The sequence below is a fragment of the Cloeon dipterum genome, chromosome 1 (assembly GCF_949628265.1).
Source record: "Cloeon dipterum chromosome 1, ieCloDipt1.1, whole genome shotgun sequence".
NCBI lineage: Eukaryota > Metazoa > Arthropoda > Insecta > Ephemeroptera > Baetidae > Cloeon > Cloeon dipterum.
The window spans coordinates 28,390,960-28,415,233 of record NC_088786.1 but is presented as its reverse complement, the minus strand read 5'-3'; the positions used below and the strand labels follow the sequence as shown (position 1 = coordinate 28,415,233).

Genomic DNA, 24,274 nt, shown 5'->3' with positions numbered 1-24,274 from the left:
TATTGCCTTAATGGCGTGATAGTTACATTTTTATTGTCTTTTTACGTAATAAAAATAATAAATTTATGACGATCAAGTTTTCTCTTTTCTCAGCTTTATCAAAAATGGCAGTATGTACATTAATTTTATTAAAATATTTTATTAAATCCAACTCTTTGCGTTTAATAAACCATAATATTAATCTAAAGAGGATGAGAAGAAATGGCGAAGCCAGAATTACATGTTAATAGGAACCGTTTCGCGCCTAACTCACACAAATTTCCAAAGCAGGCTGAGCAGGCAGCAGGCCGCAGGGAACGGATGAAAGAAGGAGGAGCCCGTAGCCCCTTCGCCTGCTGCTTTTAACGTGGCGCCTGGCCGCGCCTGGCTAAGTAAGACCTGTTTTGAGCGTGTGCGTTGCGTCTAGCCCATAACAGACTCTTGCAGTCACGTGATTCATTCAAAGCAGAAAATCGACAACGATGGCCGCAAGTAAGGTGAGGATTCTGCGTCTCTTCAAGGATTTAATGCGAGAGGGCCAGAAGTTTGATGGTTACAACTTTCGGTTTGTTGGAATTTCGCAATCTGACGTCCTGATGTTCTAAACCTTACTTGACACGCAGGAATTATGCTGCAAGACGGACGAGAGACGCGTTCAAAGAGAACAAGCAGCTCACTGATCAGTCTGTCATTGAGAAAGAAATCAAGTTTGGACAACAACAGCTTGATTTGATCAAGAGACAGGTACCAGATTTTTGCTGTTTGTTTTCATATTCTCTTCATTGGTGGGTGGGACCGGTGGACATCATGAGTCATGAGACACAAAACCTTCAAGTATCATACATATAGCTCCAGCGACAATTTTCTAAATCATGCAATTTATTTTGGATGTTACATGAAATATTCGTATAATTTTATTTGATATTAGTAGTTGAGCCCGCATTGTTAAGGCATTCTCAGGAGTATCAGAGCAGTGGTAGATATTTTAGCAATTCGGGGATCTAATACTGGCTGCCAAATGTTAGAGATGGCCAGAGGTGGTTTCGGTGTAGTGACTTGAAATGCTGAAATAGCTGAATGGGCTGGCGCACTAGCGCCTACTCTCCACTGACTGCAGTGTTTCTCACCTTTCCAGTGGCTCAAACAAAAAAAAAAACAAGAATATCACTGCATTATGGTAGGCATGGCTAAACGCTGAATGTGGAGCATTCTGCTCCTGTGGCGCATATAATAAAATTGCTGTCTCTGACCATTTAAACTGACCACCACTAGCGATTGTTTAATAGGGGCCACATGGTGACAGAAAAGTAGAAGTATACACTCCGCTCATAATTGTACTTCTTGGAAGAAATAGATAATCGGTTTTTGTTAGGGGTATAGCTCAAATTAAAACACTCAGGTCAACATTGTCAAATTAAATATATTCTTCATATTGTTTGGTCTCTTTAATATATTCAGAGCAAGTCTTTCTTATATTTTATTTGGGTTTACAATCAGAAATAGTTAAACGTTAGGATTACTAATTTTCTAGTTTCTTGAATGCACCTGCGCTTCAACGTTTGAAACAAAAAAGCTGTGCTCTTTGTGTTTGACTCCTCCCCGACATATATACCGCATCCTCAGTCACAACGTGATGCTTTTTTGCAGGCGATGATCAGCCGCATGTTCAAGACTGAGAAATTGGTGATTGAGAAGCCAGGCGAGGTGCTGTCATGAGATTTACCGCAACTTACATTACTTATGTGTGAATAGCGAGAAATTGTGCTCGAGGGTCAGCAAAGAGCACGCACAGCAGACTAAGCCTATTGTATTATATGTTGTGAAAGTGTGTGAATAGCAAATTGTAACTTCTATTGTATTAAATTGCATCAATAAAAGCCACGCTTGTGTTTACGTACAAACATGTGACGGATCCTGGGCCTCAGAGATTCCATATTTTGTTCATATTCCCCGAAACAAGTGTTACCAAAGTTTCACACTTCAGTTGAGTTAAATTGAATTCTAATAGAAAAGGAATGCCACTGGACGGTGCGGTGAAATGGCAAACAAGAACAGCTCTCTTTTCTCTCCCTCCTTTACTCCTTGATGTAACTAGCCCCCCCACCCCCATTCACCCATTAAATTCATGAGTTTGGCTTTCCTACTTTGATGATTAATGAGGTGTTTATTTTTGCGTACTTTACTTTCATTACTGTTTTTACGAAACTCACTTACTGACGCAGCTCTCAATGTTTGCAACTAACTCAGAGAATCTCTTTTGCTAAATCAGCATTTCCATTCTTCATATCATCCTTGCCTTCTCAGCTAACAATCCCATTGCTTAGTTGTTCACTACGCAACTCGATACTGGCTAGTTTTTAACATTCTATTGTGTTAAACATAATTTAACGTCCCAATCCCCAGAAAAATACTGTTGCTCAATATCGGTTGTCATTAGGACAAAGAAAACAGTATGATCATCAAAGGCAAATTGATTAAAAAATAGCTCTAATCTACCAATTAAAAAAAATGGTCAACACAGCTCCAAATATGATATCCTAGACGAACTATTATTATTAGTAGCTGCAAAAACAAAAATATTTTTCTACTTTATAATTTTGGACACTACAATTCATTTAGATAAAAATGGAAATGTAGAAAAATAACACCTCGTTTCTCACCAAAGTAGCTTGAAGAACATAAAAACCCAAACATCATGAACTCTGAGTGCATCAGATTCTGTAGGCATCTACAATAAACAGCATCAAACGTTTTCGCTTATCACAGAGTGTGGTAGTTGCGCTCAGTGCGCGCCTTGTAGAACTTCCAGGCGACAAAAGAGATGGCCATGCAGCCCAGAGCCAGAACTATCCCTCCTGCAAACCAATTGATGAATGATATTAGTTTGATGAGTTATTTAAATTTTCAGGGTTGCTGAAGCAAGAGTTTGCTAAAATAAGATCGCATAACACGACAGCTAAAAATCGTTAAATCTGAACTAATATTGACATCCTCTAAGTGCTCTAATCACGTTCTAAGTATTTTGACTGAATATGATACAAAATTCTGAATGGTCTAATCTGTTCATAGCATAATTTCCAATTTTTAATTCTGAAGACATATGCCTATGCAGTTAGATTCCTTTCAATGTTCTTTTAAATAAGCAAAATGGTAAAAAATTCATCTACCTATGAAGCTGGGGCCATCAAACTTGCGCCCAGGCACAGGAGGAACAGGAGCGACTGTGGTGGATGGGGCTTTAGTTGATGTGGTAGTTGGAACAGTCGTCGTAGGTGTAGTGGTACTCGGGGTCGCTGGAAAGAATCACAATATAAGAATATTGACAAACAATGAAATAAGCATGAAGGGCCTTACTGGTCGAGGTTGAAGTGGTGGTTGAAGTAGTGCTGGTAGATGTGGTGGTGTTGATGCTGCTTGTGGTTGTAGTGGGGGTTGTGGTTGGAACAGACGGTGTTGGAAAATCTTTGCCTAGTGTTGATATCAAATAATATGTTAAAACCAAGACTTAATTATATTGACATAGGATTATACTAGAGCGTAAGGTTCAAAGAATATTTTTGAATTAAAAAAGGTCAAATATAAAAAAATAACATATATTTGTAAGTACAATTACATTGTGCATTTGACACAAGAGCACGTTGTGGTCAAACGTGCCTCGTTCTTTACATTTTAATATCACTATGTTATTTTAAATGGAATAAAACAGCACAGAGATATTAAAACATCTCTAGTAAATCAACATAATATACTACCACAACGTTAAAGCACACATCCTGTCCCACTAGTGATTCAATAATCAAATTGAAAAATATTTTCTTATCATAGGCGCTCACTTTCCTTGTATGAAAATTTAATCACAGCTCGGCTGATTTTAACTTTTCAGCTACTTGACTAGCACAGAAATACATGAATATATCCCGGGAATTCTCAATTTCAACCTGACTTATATAACTTACATTTATCTGGTTGATCCACAAGATCATCAGCAGCGTCGGTGTGAGTGATAAGGAAAGAGCACAGATTGTGTTTTGTGTCAAACTGGCAGGTTTGATTGCCATTGTACTTCAATTCAGTGCAACTCAAGCAATTTTCCTTGAGATTGCAATTAGTCAGCCATTTGCACTCATCAAGCTTGCTTGCCTTTGAGGCAAATTTTGTGTCCACATTGGTACAGGATGATTGGTTGTTCTCGTTCAAAGTCCATGTGCAATTATTGGCCAACACACAGCTGCTGCAATTCTTAATTGACAAACAATCTGAAAACATACATATTTTATTTGCATTAACCAAACATTTTAAAACTTCAAAAAGTACAGAGAAGTGAACAGGAAATTTAACTGCGCTTTGTATCAAAGAGAGGGTGCGACCGGGTGTTTCAGTTCAATCAACACAATATATTATCGGATTTCTCTAATTCGTTGAGACACATTTACGGTGGATTACGTTAAGCTTTTATTATGGACATATATATCATCCCGGATTACACAATAAGTTAGATATTTATGTAGGTGATATATTATCAAAATTTAGCGAAGTATCACGATTGATCAGTGCAGGATTCCGCTGGCGAAAATACATGTAATACAGTTTATATCTTCTATCCAAGGTTAAATTTGCTTCTAAAATTTCATCATGATTGGTGTTAATGTGTGTTTGAACCAAGTTATTATGTAGAAGATTAACGCCCCTCAAAATCATAATTTGTAATAATTATTATCATAATAAGTCAGGTCCCGGCTCTGAATGGATAGGCATTCTTTAAAGGCCAGAGGCGGCAGAGGCCAGTTTCAGCTTCCTCTGCTGATAACGCGAGACGTTTCCAGCACTTTTGCCGAGTTGGGTTTCAAATAGATATTATGCTAGCCACGCGTCAAGCGACTTTAGACGTTGGTGACCGTCAGACCAGGTGACGGCAAAACACGTCAGGATCCGACGCAATCGTCGATAATGTCCAAAATGTGCAATGAACATCGGTTAAGGCAATCACCTGTGGGAATCTGTTGGGCTGTGGTGAGTACCAGCAGTGCAGAGGCCACGAAGCAGGCCAGTGCCGTTGTCCAGGCGGCCATCGTGCACGATCTTTAGCTCTTTCCGGAACTTAACTCGCCAAAAACACTCTTTCCTCGCTTTCCTCCGGCTACTGCCCTGGCGACGAAACGGTTTAGCCGCCGACTCGACTGGTCACAAGACACGAAGGAGGAAAAGAAACAAGGATCTGCCAGCAACGAATGAGGGAGTACCAGCAGCAGTATTTTTCTAACAAATGCGCAGCAGCCTGCGCGCAGTCGCCACAAAATTAGGAGTGATAATGGAGTGCATAACAGAGTTAAATACTTCTCGCCTTTAACTTCACCTATTTGATCTGCAACACAAATATTTTGGATCTATGCTATCCTGGTCGCCATTATATCAACGCTATTTATCTACTCCCTCAAAAACTTCCATTTTGGACATGAAAACAATGAGGTATTTAATACGTCAAAGCTGAAGTCTACAGCTCTTCTTTTACGTATTTCATGTTCCTGTTTGATTTGGTTGAATGTTGAATGACGGAACTACAGAACATAGCAGACCTAGAGTAAAGTACACACACACTCATGCGTTTCATCACTTGGCGCATGAACTTCAAGTCTGAAGAACATTATTAAAGGAAAATTGTTCAAGGTTGTAATACCGGAAATCGAGTGGCTTTATTTTTTTAATATTGATGCCTTCTGTCAACTGTTGGCCTACAAATTTTCTTTGGTCAAAATAATTAATTATGATATTATGGTTAAGTTACAGTTTCTGCCAGGCTACACATCAACTCGCCAGTTTTTTATGAGAATTCCATTTAAAAGTAGGAGTCTCAAAAACTTTAACTTGGCGGTGAAAACTGTAATTTTTTCAAAATAAATAATGAAAAAATTACATAATTATCTAGTTCAATTATTAGAATAAATTTTATCCAGCATTTGAATCTGACAGCAGTTAGTTTTTCCCACGCATTTTTTCAACGTTTTCCTAATTAAGTAACATGAAGTTAAAATTTTTGCAGGACTGACTCTTAGAATGGACATGGACAGTGCCGCGAACCTTACTGAAGTGGCGGACGCCACTCGAATTGCACAGACCCACAGACCAGGGCAACATGAAAAATTTGCTATTGATCGGACTTTAATTGAGGAGATTTCTCAAGAGGATCAGGTAATATCGCTTGTTATACAGTGTTGACCCAAATTTGTATTTTAAATAACCAATATAGGATGAGGAAATCCAAAATTTGGGCATTAGTGTGTATCGCCAGGAGGCATTGGAACAAGGCATCCTGCAGCAGGTGGACGAAGCGCTGGAACGACAGGAAAAGGAACAAGAAGAGCAAAAGTTGGACAAGGAGATAGGTTGTATTGCCACTGAAATCCAGCTGGCTGAGGAACAAATCTGCAAGGATGATAGTCTGCTGAGAGTTCTACTCAGCTCTGGAGCTCTGAGGACACAGATGACCAGCATTCGCAAGGAACAGGAGGCAAAAAAGAAGACCCTGGATGAGCTCAAAGAAAGACACAAGACACTTCTGCAGCAAAAATACTCTCTTTATGATTATTCTGAGCCAAAAGTGTGCTTTTGTTAGTATTGTTGTGATAAATATTAAGCCCTGGTTTTGTAGGCAGAGGAAAAAGAAGAAATAAAGGAGGAGACTGCTGAAGAAAGGATGGTGCGTCTGGGAGAAATGACTCCCTTTGGGACCATGCTTTCCTCTGAAATGTCAGGACTGCAAAAGTATTTTCAGAATCAGTCAAAAGTGGGTCTGCAATACAAAGGAAAGAAGACAAAATTGGGTCATGCGTCTGGAAAAGTTGAAAAGTCAAAGAGCAGTCCCCTTAAGAGGAGTGTTTTAATGCCTAACAAGAGAAAGAAAAAACTTAAACTTGGATCCAAGACTTCAAAGAGGTGCTACTTGACTTAATTTGATAATTTACCCATTTAAAAATTTTTCTGTGAATCCAGCGCTATGAGCAAGCGGAGAGATCCGGGGAAAGTAGCATCAGAGAATCACTCAATTTGGTTGGATGAGCAAGAAGACCCTGATTTTGTGCCTAGTTCTGGTGGAGATGATGATTTTGATCCATGTCCGTAAACTCTACTATTTTTTGCAGCAATTGTTGAGTAAATAAACCATTTTTGCAGACACCGAAATGGGAAAAAAGAAGTCGAATAAGAGAAAAAATGAGTTGAGGCCGGTTTCAGAAGAAAGCGAATACAACACTGACGACAGTGAGTGGGAAAACACTAGCAACCGAAGAGCTAATAAGAAAAGGAGAAAAGGTAGACCAGCCTCAGGAATATAGGTCTGTTAAACATAAAGGTTATATTTCAGACCAAACGATTGACGATGGAAGCCTGGAAGATTATGAGGCGCGCATTGAAGAGTGGAAGGCGCAAGGTGGAGTTGAGGACGAGGAGACCCATCAACTTGATAGCTACCTACAAGTGCCCATGTCTATCTGGAGCAGGCTGTACAAGTAAACTAACCCCGCAATGCTTATTGAAGTGCTATATAGGATGTGACATTCTTCCAATAGATACCAACAGGTGGGCGTCCAGTGGATGTGGGAGCTTTATCAAAATGGTGCGGGTGGCATTCTTGGGGATGAAATGGGTCTTGGAAAGACAATTCAAGTCATCGCCTTCCTTGCCGCTCTAAAGGTCAGCAGGATCAAATCCAGGCACACCAAGTAAGTTTAAATGCTCACTCATGTTATTTGTGCGAGGCCTCATCTAACATTGTATTTCTCATTCCACCTATGCTCCATAATTTGATCTCCTAATTACCTACCAAAAGTCAGAAAGGCGGTAATTTTTATCAGACATGATTTGTACTGCAATCTGTGAAGCAAACAGACAGTGGTTTTAATTTGAAATACATATTGAAACGTATTTGGAACACTCTGACTTAATCACTTTCTTCACTTTAACGTTTTGAAAAATGAACATAGCAATATAATTATTGGAATTAGATTTGTGTGTCTTCAGTGCAACGTTGTAATATCACCTGTGCTGCCCAAACATTTGCAAAAATGTCAATTAACACAAATAATTAAATCAAATATTGAATAAATCATCACATTTAAATTTAAGTAATTCATTCATGATGTAAAATGAGTACACATAATCATGCAATTCAATGCTATTGAATATTTCAGCTTCCGAGGTTTGGGCCCAACGATCCTTGTTTGTCCAACCACTGTGATGCACCAGTGGGTGAAGGAGATGCACGCCTGGTGGCCACCTCTTAGAGTAGCTATTCTGCACGAGTCTGGCTCCTCTTCACGTGAGTTCAAAATTGAGGCAAAGTAAAATTTTTGAGTATTTAGATATTTTCCCTCACAGAGCCTAAGTCTAAACTAGTCAAGGAGATGTCTGAAAACGGAGGGATAATTGTAACATCCTATCAGGGTCTGGTTAATCTTCAGGAGACCTTTTTGCGCCGTTCCTGGCACCTGCTAATTCTTGATGAAGGACACAAGATCCGAAATCCAGACGCACAAGCCACCCTTGCGGCAAAGCGTATCGCCACGCCACACAGATTAGCCTTAACAGGCTCGCCCATGCAGAACAACTTGAAAGAGCTGTGGTCTCTTTTCGACTTTGTCTACCCAAGCAAATTGGGCACTCTGCCTGACTTCCTGGCCAACTTCTCTGTCCCTATTACACAGGGAGGCTATGCCAATGCCTCTGAAGTACAGGTAGCCACCGCCTTTCATTGCGCGCTTACCCTGAAGGAGACCATCAAACCATACCTCTTGCGCAGAATGAAGGCCGACGTCAAGAACCACATTATGTTGCCTCCTAAAAATGAACAAGTGGGTCTATTTTTTATGTGATATTGAGTGACAAATTTTTTCCTCAGGTGTTGTTTTGCAAGCTTACAGAAGAACAGCGTAGTTTGTACCAGCAATATGTCAACTCTAGTCTAGTGAGCAACATCCTCAGCGGCAGGCTCAAGATTTTTGTTGGATTGATTAACTTGAGGAAGATTTGCAACCACCCTGATCTTTTTGGCAACTGTTCTAAACTAGTATGTGTGCTGGATATGCTTGTATTTTTTTTGAATTGACTTTTAATTGTCATTGATAGGATGACAATTCGCTACCTAAAGAAGAGCAATATGGGCACTGGGAGCGCTCCGGCAAGATGATTGTTGTCCAGCAGCTGCTTAAGATGTGGAACAAGCAAGGCCATCGCGTTCTCCTTTTTACGCAAGGACGACAGGTGAGAGGACATGAGAATTTTTAGAATATAATATTGAGATCATTTGCTGGTTTACAGATGATGTGCATTCTGGAAAATCTGCTAATCCAACAGTGTTATCGCTATCTCAAGCTGGATGGAACAACAGCCATTGCCTCCAGACAACCACTTATTGCTGAATTCAATAATGTTAGTTTTGTAGTTTTCTTATTTTCGTCTGAGAATGAGCTTGCCTTTATCACTGTTGAAAATTTAATATGATTGGAAACAAGTTTCACTGGGGTTTCATCAATGTAAACTGGCACCAAATCCACGACAGTACAAATCGCACATTTTAATGAGAATATTATTTTTAAAGTTAAAAATGTATGTATATTTTAAAAATGAATCCTGATTCCTGATCATTTAAATTAAATATTTATTTTCTTACAGAATCCTGCACACTTCATATTTTTGCTTACAACGAGGGTGGGAGGCCTGGGTGTAAACTTGACTGGCGCTAACAGGGTGATTATCTTCGATCCCGACTGGAACCCTGCGACCGATACTCAAGCCAGAGAACGTGCGTGGCGTATTGGTCAGAAGAGCCAGGTAAGAGATGCTCTGGAAATGGGGAAATAAATAAAAATATATATATCCAAAGGTGACTGTGTACCGACTGATAACCTCTGGTACAATCGAAGAGAAGATTTACCACCGACAGGTTTTCAAGCAGTTCCTCACCAACAAAGTGCTGAAAAACCCAAAGCAGCGGCGGTTTTTCAAGTCTAACGATCTATTTGAGCTGTTTACCCTGAATGAGGGCAAGGAGAACAGCACAGAGACGGCCGCCATCTTTGCTGGAACAGGGTCAGAAGTAGCCGTGCCCAGAAAGAAGGACCTGAATAGGACCAAAACTGAAACTGTTCAACCAGACGTACAGTTTACCAAGGACAAGGTGGCTAAGATGAGAGAGCTGGCGCAGCGCCTCAGCAGGCAGATTGGTGCAAAAGCTCAGCCGCCTGACACCTCTGTAGAGGTTAAGACTGAACCTGTAGAAGAAAAAAACAAGGAGCCAGCTAAAAAGGAGAAAAGGAGCAAACACAAGAAGATAGGTGCTAAATTCGAAGGTGAACGGGTTGCCAATCTGGTTCGTCAGGGTGACTTTGCAGAGCTGGTCAGTGATCAGCAGGGCATTGAGGAAGAACAGTGCCCTGAGCACCAGGATGACTACGTCTTGCGGAAGCTCTTTAAGAAATCAGGTAATATTGAGTGATCAACGCAAAAACTCCAATTAATTAATCGGCTCCTTCGTTTGAAGGCTTGCAAACTGCCTTAAAACACGATCAAATCATGGATGGAGGTGGTTCAGATTACGCTCTTGTGGAAAGAGAGGCACGGCACGTTGCCGAGGAAGCCATTGCACGACTCAAAGAGTCTCAGCAGCGATGTTTTTCTGCCTCTGCAGGTGTTCCTACGTGGACCGGGTCCCACGGCCATCTCAGATCGCCCCATGAAGCTAAGAAGTATGAATCAATTACTATTTTTTATATAATATATAATTTTGTATATTTCATTATGAGTCTAGGAGCAAGAGTAAAAATAAGAGGAAGCCAAGTGCTGCCTTGGGAAAGGCACCTGTAGATGAAGATGAAGCAATAAGCATCAACCCCAGCGAGCCTGTATCCGCTGAAGACCTACTCTCTATCTGGCAGAAGCGCAATAGACTGATTAAACCCCCCTCTCCACAGAACCCTGGAATTCCCCAAGTTGTTGAAGGTACAAATATATCTCTACTCTTGAAATTATGATTTACAGAAACGTGCACTTTAATTATTTGAATTTGGCTCATTCTGCTGAAATCTTATTAATTGGGATGAAAATAGTATATCCGTAATAAATCTCTGCAGAACGTAAACAACGCAAAAACTTATTTTTTTTAGATTTGGATGACCCCGAAGTTATGCTTGCTGAGGAGCCTTTATTTGCACCTGACATAGTGCAGATGAGATCTGCTGAGGACAGTGGCAGGCGCGAATCCAGGACACATGTAACCGAAGAAGAGTCTGAGTTATTGGATGATATCAGATGCTTCCTGGCTTTTGGAGGTTCCATCGATGGTCAGGCGACAACTGATGAGCTGCTGCAGCGATTCCAGAAGGCTTCTTCAAGCGCAATTAGAGCTGAACTAAGTCCATTGTTCAAGATCATGCTTAAGTCAATCGCCACATTCCATAGAGACCCAAACGGCAATGGTGTGTGGAGATTAAAACCCGAATTCCGCAACGCTCCTTGATCACAATGTTTTCCACAGTAAAAATATATATTTTCTTAATATTCAAAACATTTTCGTATTTATTTAAAATATACATTCTTAAGTATTTTACAAGTTAAAGCTTCACTGTCAAGAAGGTTGATGGTACATCAGCAAACTACTTGGGAGAATTGAGGTGTTCGAGGAAATCTACTTTGCTTACTAGTTTTAGATAAGAAGCTCTTTGATTGAAGACACAACAAGACACCTGCATGAATTGAACTTGTTGCTCATCAGTCTCCAGCAGTAATGACACTCACAGAGTTGGACAGATCTACTTTGCGATGCAGCACCCGGTTTTGCAGCTTCTGCAGAAAAATGGATAGAGACACGTTAAGCAGTCAAGAAAATTTCAAAATTGTACCCTATTGAAAATCTGCGCCATGATTCTGTTCATCTTGTGCTCCTCTTCACGCTTTTGTTCCTCCTCCTTCTTTCTGGTCTCTTCAAGGTTCCGGCACAAATTCTCAGTGTGCTGCCTCAATTGTTTCTGAGTAAACAGCCGCTTCACCGCTACAATCAAATAAGTGTAGTGTATTAGGCCGAATGCTACAAATGTGTAAATCAACTACCTAATGGCGGTGGGGGCAAAGGTTCAAGGTCAATGTGATCTGGCAGAGTGCCACTGTAGCGTTGCACCTGCTCCTTCAGACCCTGGCGTCGCTGGCCACATCTCTGAAGGCGCCGCTCACCCAGTAAAGCCAGGCACTTGCGCCTCTGTTCTGCCTGCTTCAAAAAGTTAGGACGGCGCTTTTTCAAGTGCTCCTAGAATAGGATAAATAGTGTTAATTTTTTTAATGATTAGACATTGAATAAAAACTTCAATGAAAAAAGTGGATTTTTCTACCTGCAATGGAAGGTCTACGTCTCTCAAAGGAGAATCCTTTTTCATTACTGCCCTGGCTGGCTTCTTGGCATTGGGTTTACGTGAGGTCAGTTTACCTGGCGTGGAAAGAATTGCATCTAGGTCAGCAGATGCCTTATTGGAATTCCCAGTCAAGCTTTTTGGATCAGGTGCAGCTGTTTTAGGATCTATGATATGTTGGAAAATCTTGCCGGTTGGCTGCTTCTCCTCCTTATCCCGAGAATTTTGAGCAACTGGGTTTAGATTTAGGGGAAAAAGATGGGAAGGAGGAAGTGTCTCAGCTTTGACAGAGGAGGCACTGCTGACTGAAAGAGATTTTTCCCTCCTGCTCGTTTCGACATTCTTCTGACGAAGCAAACTGAAAATTAATAAATCTGTGCATGGGTCATGTAACCTAGAAAGTCACTTACGCTGCCCTCCTGGATATGAGGTTGAGCAGATCACTGCGCCAGCAAGCTTGACGCCGGCACTCGTAGTCAATGAATTCCTGCAGGAAGGTAGCAAATGGGCCGTCGGCCAGTTCTGTCAGAATTACAACATTGGTTACCCTGGAGGTGGTAAATCAAAAGGGAAAGATACCAATGGCTTCGTTCAGTTTGGGATCTGGAGGGAAGAGGGCGAGACGCTCTTGGCTATTTGCCCATTCTAACAGTCCGTTCTCCTCGGGGCTGGAAATGCTTGAGAGCAAACGCTGGCATGCGTCCTCCTCTTGCGCAGACTCCAGGGTCAATAAGCTGCCTGAAGAATCTCCACTAGCGCCCACCTGCTGACGAGTTCTAACTGCAAAAATGAATGATACATTATTTTTTGTTTCAGAATTTTTTTGTAATAGCTTATCTCTGCAGGAATATAAAATTGGCTGAACTGAGATTGTCTAGTCAGGCCGTGCTCTTTTGCAGTGCGAAAGCACTGCCATAATAACTATGTTATAAATATCTCTAGTTTAATGATCTTATATATTATTAGTCACTGCGCGCATTGCAGGGTAGGTTTGAAAACACATAAACGGTCTAAAGCAAAGCAGCACTGCCTCGGCACTGAGAGTTTTCATTGCTATGATAAGCATGTGTCCTATTGAGTCAAAAAAAATCCTGGATATGTGGGAGGAGGCAAGGAGTGTTCCAGCACATAACACTATTATTTGTTTTATAGATATGTCAACGTCTTTTTCAAGCAGCCTTCATAAAAATATTTGGAATAGCTAACATTTATAAATTTCAGCAGAGTAGAATTCATTCAATTCATTATACAGAAAAAAAAAACAGGATAAGTGAACGTCATTATTTACATGAATTCTTTAACTGTTGTACGATGTTGCTGGAGTTGCTTGAAGATTCTGCATGCGTTGAACTGGATGATTGCGCTTCCTGCGCGGGTTTTCGTAACCTTTGTCTGCGGCTGTGGGGCTGGCGACCCTCTTCCACGGTCTTCAACTGCTTCACCACATGCGCTAGAAGCTTGCTCTGCTTCTCCTGCAATCATGAATAAATTTAAGTTTAAAAATAAATGCCCAGGCAAGACTCAAGACTGGACGTACTTTGTCTCCCCTGGTCTCGGCAATGAGGGATTTAACCAGGTGTAGGCCTTTGGTTAGATCTGAGATGAGCTCGGCTCCTTTCTTGTCAGCTACAAGCTGGCCATTCTTGGACACCACCGTGGCCAGCGATGACGAGGAGGCTGTTTTGGCCAGCGTCGTGCGGCTGCCGCCTTCCGCCGCCCCCTTGGACGCCTGCAGCCCTGCTAATTTTGGCGTCGACTCCATCAAAGGCACGCATCCAGCCCCCAAAAGACCCTCTTCCACGAAACTGTCTACTGTTGCTTTTTGACCTCCACTCAACAAGCTTTCCTTTGAGTAAAATTGTTCATTAGTATAATATTATGTCTGGTATAAAATTTTCATGAGGTTAATAAATCTGAATCAATAGTTTTTTAATCAGTCAGGTATCTCAGATCTAAAATATTAGTTACATTATTTGCCCTTATGTCATGCTCTTCTAATCGAACTCGAGTCAAATCAGTGTTCTTCTTGATTCCCTTGTTGTTGCCGCCGAGGCCAATGCCGAGTTTCTTGATAGCGTCAGCCAACTGCCGCTCCTCATTCTGCAGCAGGTAGCCGACGTCGGCCCCCGAATCCCATTCGAGAGGGCGCGTCGACGCCGCGCTCGACACCGAAGCAGAAGGAGACACTGTCGGACGATTGCCCTCCAAATCTGGTCGTTTCAAGCCGCTGCTGCGGAGCTGTGTGAAGTTAGCCACTCGTCCCAGCCACTAGAATCCTTTTAGCCACTGGCCACTAGAGGGCGCCCAAATATCGATAGATAACGAATGATACTATCGAAATCAAACAACCGGTTGTATACAACCGGTGATTCAATTTAAAAACAATGAAATTATGTCGTTACGCGTCCGGAAAAAAAGTAAATATGCATTGTGCGTCAGCGGACAAATGGTACATCTGTCAAAAGGTAAATCGTGAAAATGGTAAATATGCACTTTTGACGCAAAACGATTTTATTCCACCAATGAAAAATTCGGGTCAAAATACATGGGGTGACTCATTTTTTCATCACTAGTGACATCTATATGCAAATAAAGGAAAATTTAAATTTAGCTTATAGCCTGACAAAAGATGTCATTTGCAAAAATCTGTGAAAAAGGTGAAAATCAACAAATTTTTGTCCAGGGATCAATGGACTTTGAAGAAAATTTTTTTGCGCAAACTTTGCCTTAATTGACCGAGAAAATAGTTGAAAAAACTCCGAATTTCTAATTTTTGCGGGTTTTGCGGGCGTTCGAAAGTCAAAATCTGGGAATTTTGAGTACTTTGTAACTTTGCTCAGGATGGTTCTAGAACAAAAATTAAAAAACCGTTTAACTCGTCTCAACATGGCAAACAACTTTTATATTGACCTCAAAGTGGTAGGTCAAAGGTCAAGGTCATAAAATTGATTTTTTATTTAAAACTCGAATTTGAAATTCAATATACTGAAATTTTTTATTTTTTCCATAGCCATTTTGTAGAGTACAGAAAGTTTAGTTAAAAACATTAAAATTTGGATTGGAGTTTTTCTTCGTTTTATTAAAAAAAAATGGAAATTTTGAAAAACCTTGTTTTTCGAGGTTGTTAAAAAACGATGATCGACTAAATCTCAACTTCTAATCATCTGATTTTGAAAAACCGCATACCGTTAGACTCGTCTCGACGTCCCAAAGTGCACTAAAGGGGTACGAGACCCACTAACCCCCAACCCCCATTTAACCCCCTCAATAACGGGAAATTTAGCATTTTTTCGTCTGTTTCAACACATTGGCACGACGTTGACGAGTAATTGCCCTCTTTAAACCCATTCAGTTACTTAGTTCACTTAAAAACTAGTCAAACGGTACATATTTTTCGTAAATAGGACCACCACAACCCGAGATTCGGGTGCACAAAGCTTTTTTTTATCAAGACGCGATGCAATAATATGCTCGATGATCGCCCAAATCTCAACTTCTAATCATCTGATTTTGAAAAACCGCATACCGTTAGACTCGTCTTGACGTACCCAAGTGCAATAAAGGGGTATGGGACCAACCAACCCCCAACCCCCTTTTAACCCCCTCAATAACGGGAAATTTAGCATTTTTTGTCCGTTTCAACACCTTGGAACGACGTTGACGAGTAATTGCCCTCTTCAAACCAATTCAGTTACTTAGTTCATTCAAAGACTAGTCAAACAGTACGTATTTTTTGTAAATAGGACCACTAAAACCCGAGATTCGGGTGGCACAAAGTTCCAGAGGTAGAAAAAAAGCAGAAATTGGGGTTGGTGGGGTAGGTGGGGTAGGTGATCACCCCCAAAACCCGTTGGCTGTCTAGGGGAGGTTGAGACGAGCCAAACGGTGTTCAATTTTTGCAATTCTGATGGCTCAAACCCGAGATTTGGTGATGCGTTTTATTTGATAAAAGAGGTTAGTTGCGACACAATTTATCAGAGTGCTTCATGGATAATGCACGAAAACTTTGCAATTTATTTTTGATAATTTATTGTCAACAGATGCCGCAACCTCAAATTGCAATCGCTATTTTAATTTAAGAGACGAAAAAAGACGCGTTCCAGAGTCTCGTATTTTTTGCTCAAGTCAAAAATCGACAGATTTCTTTCTTATATTGGTTTTTTAATTCATTAAATACCGGTCGTATTATGTAGTTAAATCGGTTGGCATTAGTTCTGTGTCGTGGAAATCGGTTTATCAGCTTCGCTTTCTATTTTAATTTTGAAATTTGATCGATTGATTTGCTGGCTCTCGTGCATGCTGGCAGAGAAATGTGCCATTTCTCCGTTTCTGTTGCATGTATCAAGTCGAATCATTTTTTGAAATGAGCGGCATTCAGTCTCAAATTTAATGTCTGGAGTCGTTAAACCGGTTAGTTTTAGGTAATGTCAGCAAACAAATAAAACCTCCTCCTGTAAAATCGTGAAAAGTGCAGGTTTACCTTTTGTTCGCTGACGCAGAATGCATATGTACCATTTGTTCGCTGACGCACAATGCATATTTACTTTTTTTCCGGACGCGTAACGATGTACTGCAATATCGCTGATATTAACCAATAAAACAATTCAACAGTATAAAATGCATCCATTAACGTTAAAATTACTTCCTCTTAGACATTATTTCATATAAAGACGGGAAAAGCCTCTAAAAAGTTGGACCGCTAGTCCAGCCGATTATTAAACAAAAATCCTTGGAATTTAATTTTGAAAAAACAATTAGTCCATTATGGTTCTTTTACAATTTAAAACGCGTTTGTATTTCCATTCATTTGAAAGATGATACCTGTGATTTTGAAAAACTTTTGTCGTCTGGTAATCTCGGAAAACAGTGCCCAGTTAGTTAATTAGAAAAATTTTGGAATTTTATTTTTAAAAAAACTGTGATGGGCCTATCAAAATGGCCAACGCGATTCTATTTCTTATCATTTGAATTGTCATTCCTGTGAATTTCAATAACTTTTGTCGTCTGGTATTTTCGGAAAACAGAGCCGAGTTATTTTATAGGAAAAATTTTGGAATTTTATTTTAAAAAAACTGTGATGGGTCCATCAAAATGACCAACGCGATTCTATTTCTTATTATTTGAACTGTCATTCCTGTGATTTTAAAAAACTTTTGTCGTCTGGTACTTTCAGGAAACAGGGCAGTGTTAATTAGTAGGAAAAATTTTGGAATTTTATTTTAAAAAAACTGTGATGGGTCCATCAAAATGACCAACGCGATTCTATTTCTTATCATTTGAACTGTCATTCCTGTGAATTTCAATAACTTTTGTCGTCTGGTATTTTCGGAAAACAGAGCCGAGTTATTTTATAGGAAAAATTTTGGAATTTTATTTTAAAAAAACTGTGATGGGTCCATCAAAATGACCAACGCGATTCTATTTCTTATCATTTGAACTGTCATTCCTGTGAATTTGAAAAACTTTTATCGTCTGGTATTTTCGGAAAACAGAGCCGAGTTAATTAATAGAAAAAATTTTGGAATTTTATTTTAAAAAAACTGTGATGGGTCCATCAAAATGACCAACGCGATTCTATTTCTTATCATTTGAACTGTCATTCCTGTGAATTTGAAAAACTTTTATCGTCTGGTAATCTCAAAATTTAAAATCAATTATTTTTTTTAAAAAATTTTGGAATTTTATTTTAAAAAAACTGTGATTGGTCCATCAAAATGACCAACGCGATTCTATTTCTTATCATTTGAACTGTCATTCCTGTGAATTTGAAAAACTTTTATCTTCTGGTAATCTCAAAATTTAAAATCAATTATTTTTTTTAAAAAATTTTGGAATTTTATTTTAAAAAAACTGTGATGGGTCCATCAAAATGACCAACGCGATTCTTTTTCTTATCATTTGAACTGTCATTCCTGTGAATTTGAAAAACTTTTATCTTCTGGTAATCTCAAAATTTAAAATCAATTATTTTTTTTAAAAAATTTTGGAATTTTATTTTAAAAAAACTGTGATGGGTCCATCAAAATGACCAACGCGATTCTTTTTCTTATCATTTGAACTGTCATTCCTGTGAATTTGAAAAACTTTTATCGTCTGGTAATCTCAAAATTTAAAATCAATTATTTTTTTTAAAAAATTTTGGAATTTTATTTTAAAAAAACTGTGATGGGTCCATCAAAATGACCAACGCGATTCTATTTCTTATCATTTGAACTGTCATTCCTGTGAATTTGAAAAACTTTTATCGTCTGGTAATCTCAAAATTTAAAATCAATTATTTTTTTTAAAAAATTTTGGAATTTTATTTTAAAAAAACTGTGATGGGTCCATCAAAATGACCAACGCGATTCTATTTCTTATCATTTGAACTGTCATTCCTGTGAATTTGAAAAACTTTTGTCGTCTGGTATTTTCGGAAAATGGAGCCGAGTTATTTTATAGGCAAAATTTTGGAATTTTATTTTAAAAAAACTGTGATGGGTCCATCAAAATGACCAACGTGATTCTATTTCTTATCATTTGAACTGTCATTCCTGTGAAATTGAAAAACTTTTATCGTCTGGTATTTTCGGAAAACAGAGCCGAGTTAATTAATAGGAAAAATTTTGGAATTTTTTTTTAAAAAAACTGTGATGGGTCCATCAAAATGACCTACGCGATTCTATTTCTTATCATTTGAACTGTCATTCCTGTGAATTTGAAAAACTTTTATCGTCTGGTAATCTCAAAATTTAAAATCAATTATTTTTTTTAAAAAATTTTGGAATTTTATTTTAAAAAAACTGTGATGGGTCCATCAAAATGACCAACGCGATTCTATTTCTTATCATTTGAACTGTCATTCCTGTGAATTTGAAAAACTTTTGTCGTCTGGTATTTTCGGAAAATGGAGCCGAGTTATTTTATAGGCAAAATTTTGGAATTTTATTTTAAAAAAACTGTGATGGGTCCATCAAAATGACCAACGTGATTCTATTTCTTATCATTTGAACTGTCATTCCTGTGAAATTGAAAAACTTTTATCGTCTGGTATTTTCGGAAAACAGAGCCGAGTTAATTAATAGGAAAAATTTTGGAATTTTATTTTAAAAAAACTGTGATGGGTCCATCAAAATGACCTACGCGATTCTATTTCTTATCATTTGAACTGTCATTCCTGTGAATTTGAAAAACTTTTATCGTCTGGTAATCTCAAAATTTAAAATCAATTATTTTTTTTAAAAAATTTTGGAATTTTATTTTAAAAAAACTGTGATGGGTCCATCAAAATGACCAACGCGATTCTATTTCTTATCATTTGAACTGTCATTCCTGTGAATTTGAAAAACTTTTATCGTCTGGTAATCTCAAAATTTAAAATCAATTATTTTTTTTAAAAAAATTTGGAATTTTATTTTAAAAAAACTGTGATGGGTCCATCAAAATGACCAACGCGATTCTATTTCTTATCATTTGAACTGTCATTCCTGTGAATTTGAAAAACTTTTATCGTCTGGTAATCTCAAAATTTAAAATCAATTATTTTTTTTAAAAAATTTTGGAATTTTATTATAAAAAAACTGTGATTGGTCCATCAAAATGACCAACGCGATTCTATTTCCAATCATTTGAACTGTCATTCCTGTGAATTTAAATAACTTTTGTCGTCTGGTACTTTCGGAAAACAGAGCCGAGTTAATTATTAGGAAAAATTTTGGAATTTTATTTTAAAAAAACTGTGAGGGGTCCATCAAAATGACCAACGCGATTCTATTTCTAATCATGCGGTCTATCATTCCTGTGAATTTGAAAAACATTTTTCGTCTAGGTTTGAAATAAACAGTATCGAGTTAAAAAATTTTAAAATTATTGGAATTCTATAGTAAAAAAACCTGGAGGTGTCATAAAAAGTATGCGTATTCTCCATGACATTGGTTCATTAGTTATATCGGAGTTTTTCTATTGTTCCACTGTTGTTCTGGAATTCCCGGGAAACCGAAAATTTCCCTGTCCTGATGGGCACTCTACTATAGAGCACTCTCATCAGCCAGACTCACAAAATCTTGGCTAGCCGCTTTGGTGCTGTTAGCTCACCAGGCACGCCAGCCGCCGGTCAATATTTCGAAAATGGAAAAAAGAAGCTGCAGCTCCTCGGGCCGTTTGTTGGCTAATTCTCATCCCAATCTAATAAAATTGAGTCCAAAATAATGCATTCAATTGTTTCCTCTAGTTCCAAACACGCAAATCGAATTTTTCACTCTCGAAGTGGGGGCTGCAGATTCGGTCCTAGTACCTGATCAAGCTCTCAGTTTAAATTCTTTTCCTGTATGGAAATGGAAAGACGAAAAAAATCAAAGATTTGATTGCATTGTTTTTCCCGTTTGCTCCTTTCCCAACAGAAATAAGATAAAATAAATTTAATGAGGAGCGGGCTGAACGACCAAAGCAGTTGATATATATGCATTAAGCCCATTAACGATCGATGTAGAAACTTTTACTTTTTTTTAATGATTTGTCCTTTGATTTTGAAATTATTTTAGCCAAAACAAATATTTGAATAATACGAACTTGCGTTGCCTCCAGCCCCAGTCCCAACACAGAAAAGCCACTCAAAAAATATTGGCCGCGACAGTCACAAACGCATGCCGCTAGACAGTCAAGTCTTGGAAAAATTGGGCGGCCCGGATGGCCTACTTGGGCCGCGGCCCACCGGGGTTTCGCCCGGTGCGCCTGATTACCATTCCGGGCCTGACTAGATCTGTCAAAATGCGTCTTGAGTCTGAAATAAGGTACGCTTGGTACATGTACGTCAAAAAATAGTGAGGAAAGTCAGTGTATTGTTGCTGATTTTGCTATAATTTCAGAATAGAGGCTCAACTTTAAATTGAATCTGTTAACTGGATTCACATATAATCAATATGATTGCTAAAATAGTCCTGGCTTGTTATCTAAGCATTGCAGCTGAAGGAATTTTATGCTATAAAGTGCCACTCAATACACACGCTGCTTTGAACTTATGAGAATTTTGCACACAACCGCATGTGATGTACTTGACAATAAATATTCATTCATAGCGACGGCATTGACTCCATTCTGAGCCCCTTTGTGGCCTTGGCATCAAAAATTTAAACACATTTTAAGAAAGCATTAGATTAAAAGCAGTAAACAGAGACCATAATTCGTAATAATTCAACTTTCCTATTTTGTAGATCTGGACGCAGGTCAAAACTGAAATCTATCGGTCAAGACAAGACACGGGCCATTGCCGCCAACAATAAGGCGTAGAATAATAAACACCTCGTGTTCCTAAAGCTCTTTCAGCACCGTTTCCAATGCAAATTACGTACTGTATAATTTAGCCATATAATAAGTATATGCTGATTTTACAATCATTAATCGTTTTATTTTAATAACAGAGGGTTATACGATCCAAAGTTTAGGTGGACAATTTTGCTCAATGTAACATATATAAGCAGTCAATATCAGCATAAGCAGCAATCGTATACTGTGCACTATCTCTTAAAGTGGAATCAGTGATTTTTTATTTAAAAAAAAATTAAAATTTCATGTAAAGTTAAGCCTAACCGACCTATTTCTTCCATGTACTTCTGACCAAAAGTGCCCCAAAATCCAATTTTTCGAATTTTACTGGTAACGCCCTCTATGTTTAGCATAGGAAATTAATTGCTTCCGGGGTGAGAAAAATTATGAAAGTTTAATAGTGAGAACATGAAAAATATTTGCTTTTGAGTCTTATTTTTTTTTTTTTTGCTCATTTTATCCCTGTCCGAGGACCGGAGGACCGGGAAGGGCGCGCACTGCACTAGCACGAATGCTGAAACCCGGGTCCCAATAACACCGCGAACGGATAACATGGGCGCACCAGGCCGCACAGGGACCCAGCCCACTCAAGGGCCGCTTGCCTCCGCACCGAGGACTGCATTGAAACGCTAGACATTCGTCCCGTGAAGCCAAATCACGCATGCTGGAAAGGTGCAAACCAGCCCGTTGAGCAATTTGAGCAATTCGAGTCACTAAACTAACCACTTTTTGCCATTTCTGACATTGGGTAGCCAGTATTAGATCTCCAAACTGCTCAAATACCTCACATTGCTTTGACACTCCTGAGAGTGGCTTAACAATGCGAGCCAACGGGCTGGTTTATTCTCTCAAAATCAATGGCTTATTGAAATAAATTTTTTATTTTTTCAAAAATTGCAGATTTTCAAAAGGGGTCTCTGTTTGGCTTCATTAAAATTCACCAGTTCATAGTAGCGTTAAATACTGCCTATATCAGAAAGCTGATTAAATTTCCAGTTTTTTCCCACTCATAAAATTTTTTTTTCAAATTTTCTATTTTCGAAAAAATTCATTCTGAAAATTTCAGCTGGCCGTTCAATAACTTTTGAAATTTGTTTTGGGAAAAATCAAAATACCCAAAATTAAGTCAATTTATTCAAGAATCATCTCAGAAAAAATGTTTTTTCATTTTAATCATTTAAATGATATTAGAGGCAAACTCAGACCCTTGTGGCTATCAGAAACTGCGTATAATATAAATAAATTTTTTATTGATTTTCAAGGGCAGATTCATTAGTTACCATGTGCGAAAATTTTAAATTTTTCTGATAATGAAAACGTTATTAAAATGATAATTGAGTTGCGCACCGGCCACCTTCTGTAATGCAACCAGAAGCGACAGCATGAAACGCCCCCCTCTGTTGGCCAGCAGCGCTGGGCGCTGACCAATCAGATTAATTGTTTTTGCCAATTTTCTCCAAAATTTACAGTGCTACACTATGTTTTCTCACATGATTTGGAATCCTCTCATCGAGATCTATCGGTCAGCCAGTCTTTTTTTGGGGAAATGCGGAATTTTAGAAAAAAATCACGATTACACAATTCTGTTGAAAATTCTCCATTTAAAACAATGCTAAGTTTGAGGCCGATTTTTTCGAAAATTTGCAGTGCTGCCTATGTAATTTTTTAACTGTACATGATTTTTAGGACCCAATCTGTATGTGTGTTAAAGGATTTTGCGGGAAATTTTGTTAACTTTTTCACTCTAGACTACAATTAAATCAAATTAATTCAGCGCTAATTTGGAAGAGGGGTAGAGGTCTGAGCCGCCCAATTTTTGTCGGCTGTTGGCTAAACCGGCTTAGCCGCCTAAATCTCGCGGCTGCGGCGGCTCGCCTAATATAGGCGGCTGCTGGCTCACGGCGCGGCTTGAGTCACTCTCAAATCATGTTTCTGAATTATATTTTTTTCGAACAATTTTCCCCAAAATTATTTGTTAAGATGGTAATAATTAGGTTTCACATATAAAGTAACTATTTTTATTTTTCCTATCAGTCAAAAAGAGCGTATCTCAAAACAGAAAACCGAAAATGGAAACTGGGATCCGGTCCTTTTCCGGTTTTTCACATGGAACCAGAAACATTTTAACCGGTAAAGCACCTGAGAGGATCACCCTACCCACATTAATTTCTATAATAAAAAAATCAGTTTTCTTTTTAAATTAAAAACAATTCTCGCCGCAGCAAAATAAGTAAGCTGAAAATTTGAGTGGTTTCTAATTAGTTTTCAAGAAATCCCACAACAAATAATGAAAAAAAATCGTTTTTTTTATTTTTTGGGTTATTTGTACTTCCAAATCTCAGGTTCTAACTGTCAGAATTTCTAAAACCACCAACCATTAGACTCGTCTTGACCTCTTCAGAGCAGCTGAAAGGTTTTGAAGGTGCATACTCCCATCCCCTTTCATCCCCAACGCTAAAATTTAGATCAAAAGCGACGACCGTTTCCTGGCGCCGCTCGCTGTGCATCTTTTAAGCTGTATATTTAAACGTTGGGGTGGAGAGCAAACACCCCAAAACCCATCAGCTACTCAGAGGAGGTGAAGACGAGTCCAACAGTGGGTAGTT

At 38.7% G+C, this 24,274-nt stretch overlaps 4 protein-coding genes across 4 annotated transcripts in view; 2 read left to right on the top strand and 2 right to left on the bottom strand.

Annotated features, from left to right (window-relative positions):
- The first annotated feature begins 397 nt into the window (after nucleotides 1-397).
- On the top strand, nucleotides 398-1,905 carry bcn92 (LYR motif-containing protein bcn92). The gene is made up of 3 exons (XM_065496891.1): nucleotides 398-544; nucleotides 603-723; nucleotides 1,627-1,905. Exons 1-3 carry the CDS (start codon nucleotides 462-464, stop codon nucleotides 1,693-1,695), a joined length of 273 nt encoding a protein of 90 aa, XP_065352963.1. The 5' UTR covers nucleotides 398-461; the 3' UTR covers nucleotides 1,696-1,905.
- LOC135947905 (sialomucin core protein 24-like) lies at nucleotides 1,380-5,244 on the bottom strand. The gene is made up of 5 exons (XM_065496890.1): nucleotides 4,967-5,244; nucleotides 3,936-4,235; nucleotides 3,334-3,447; nucleotides 3,147-3,272; nucleotides 1,380-2,834 (listed from the first exon to the last, which is right to left on the bottom strand). The coding sequence occupies exons 1-5, from the start codon at nucleotides 5,046-5,048 to the stop codon at nucleotides 2,740-2,742; spliced, it is 717 nt and encodes a 238-aa protein (XP_065352962.1). The 5' UTR covers nucleotides 5,049-5,244; the 3' UTR covers nucleotides 1,380-2,739.
- A 256-nt stretch (nucleotides 5,245-5,500) lies between these two features.
- On the top strand, nucleotides 5,501-11,533 carry LOC135947900 (DNA excision repair protein ERCC-6-like). Its single transcript, XM_065496879.1, has 18 exons — nucleotides 5,501-5,643; nucleotides 6,017-6,165; nucleotides 6,224-6,574; nucleotides 6,626-6,909; nucleotides 6,967-7,088; nucleotides 7,147-7,284; nucleotides 7,337-7,481; nucleotides 7,542-7,694; nucleotides 8,163-8,290; nucleotides 8,350-8,822; nucleotides 8,870-9,037; nucleotides 9,097-9,231; nucleotides 9,289-9,399; nucleotides 9,643-9,801; nucleotides 9,854-10,451; nucleotides 10,511-10,715; nucleotides 10,778-10,968; nucleotides 11,133-11,533. The coding sequence occupies exons 2-18, from the start codon at nucleotides 6,031-6,033 to the stop codon at nucleotides 11,483-11,485; spliced, it is 3,849 nt and encodes a 1,282-aa protein (XP_065352951.1). The 5' UTR covers nucleotides 5,501-5,643; nucleotides 6,017-6,030; the 3' UTR covers nucleotides 11,486-11,533.
- Nucleotides 11,516-24,274, bottom strand: part of LOC135947367 (uncharacterized) — a 25,392-nt gene continuing 12,633 nt past the window's right edge. Inside the window, exons 2-10 of the mRNA XM_065496234.1 lie at nucleotides 14,337-14,606; nucleotides 13,906-14,214; nucleotides 13,657-13,840; nucleotides 12,948-13,148; nucleotides 12,779-12,890; nucleotides 12,351-12,726; nucleotides 12,076-12,268; nucleotides 11,868-12,016; nucleotides 11,516-11,811 (exon numbers count right to left, since the gene is read on the bottom strand). Coding sequence (XP_065352306.1) covers nucleotides 11,737-11,811; nucleotides 11,868-12,016; nucleotides 12,076-12,268; nucleotides 12,351-12,726; nucleotides 12,779-12,890; nucleotides 12,948-13,148; nucleotides 13,657-13,840; nucleotides 13,906-14,214; nucleotides 14,337-14,606 — 1,869 coding nt within the window. The 3' untranslated portion in view covers nucleotides 11,516-11,736. The remainder of the gene's footprint in view (nucleotides 11,812-11,867; nucleotides 12,017-12,075; nucleotides 12,269-12,350; nucleotides 12,727-12,778; nucleotides 12,891-12,947; nucleotides 13,149-13,656; nucleotides 13,841-13,905; nucleotides 14,215-14,336; nucleotides 14,607-24,274) is intronic.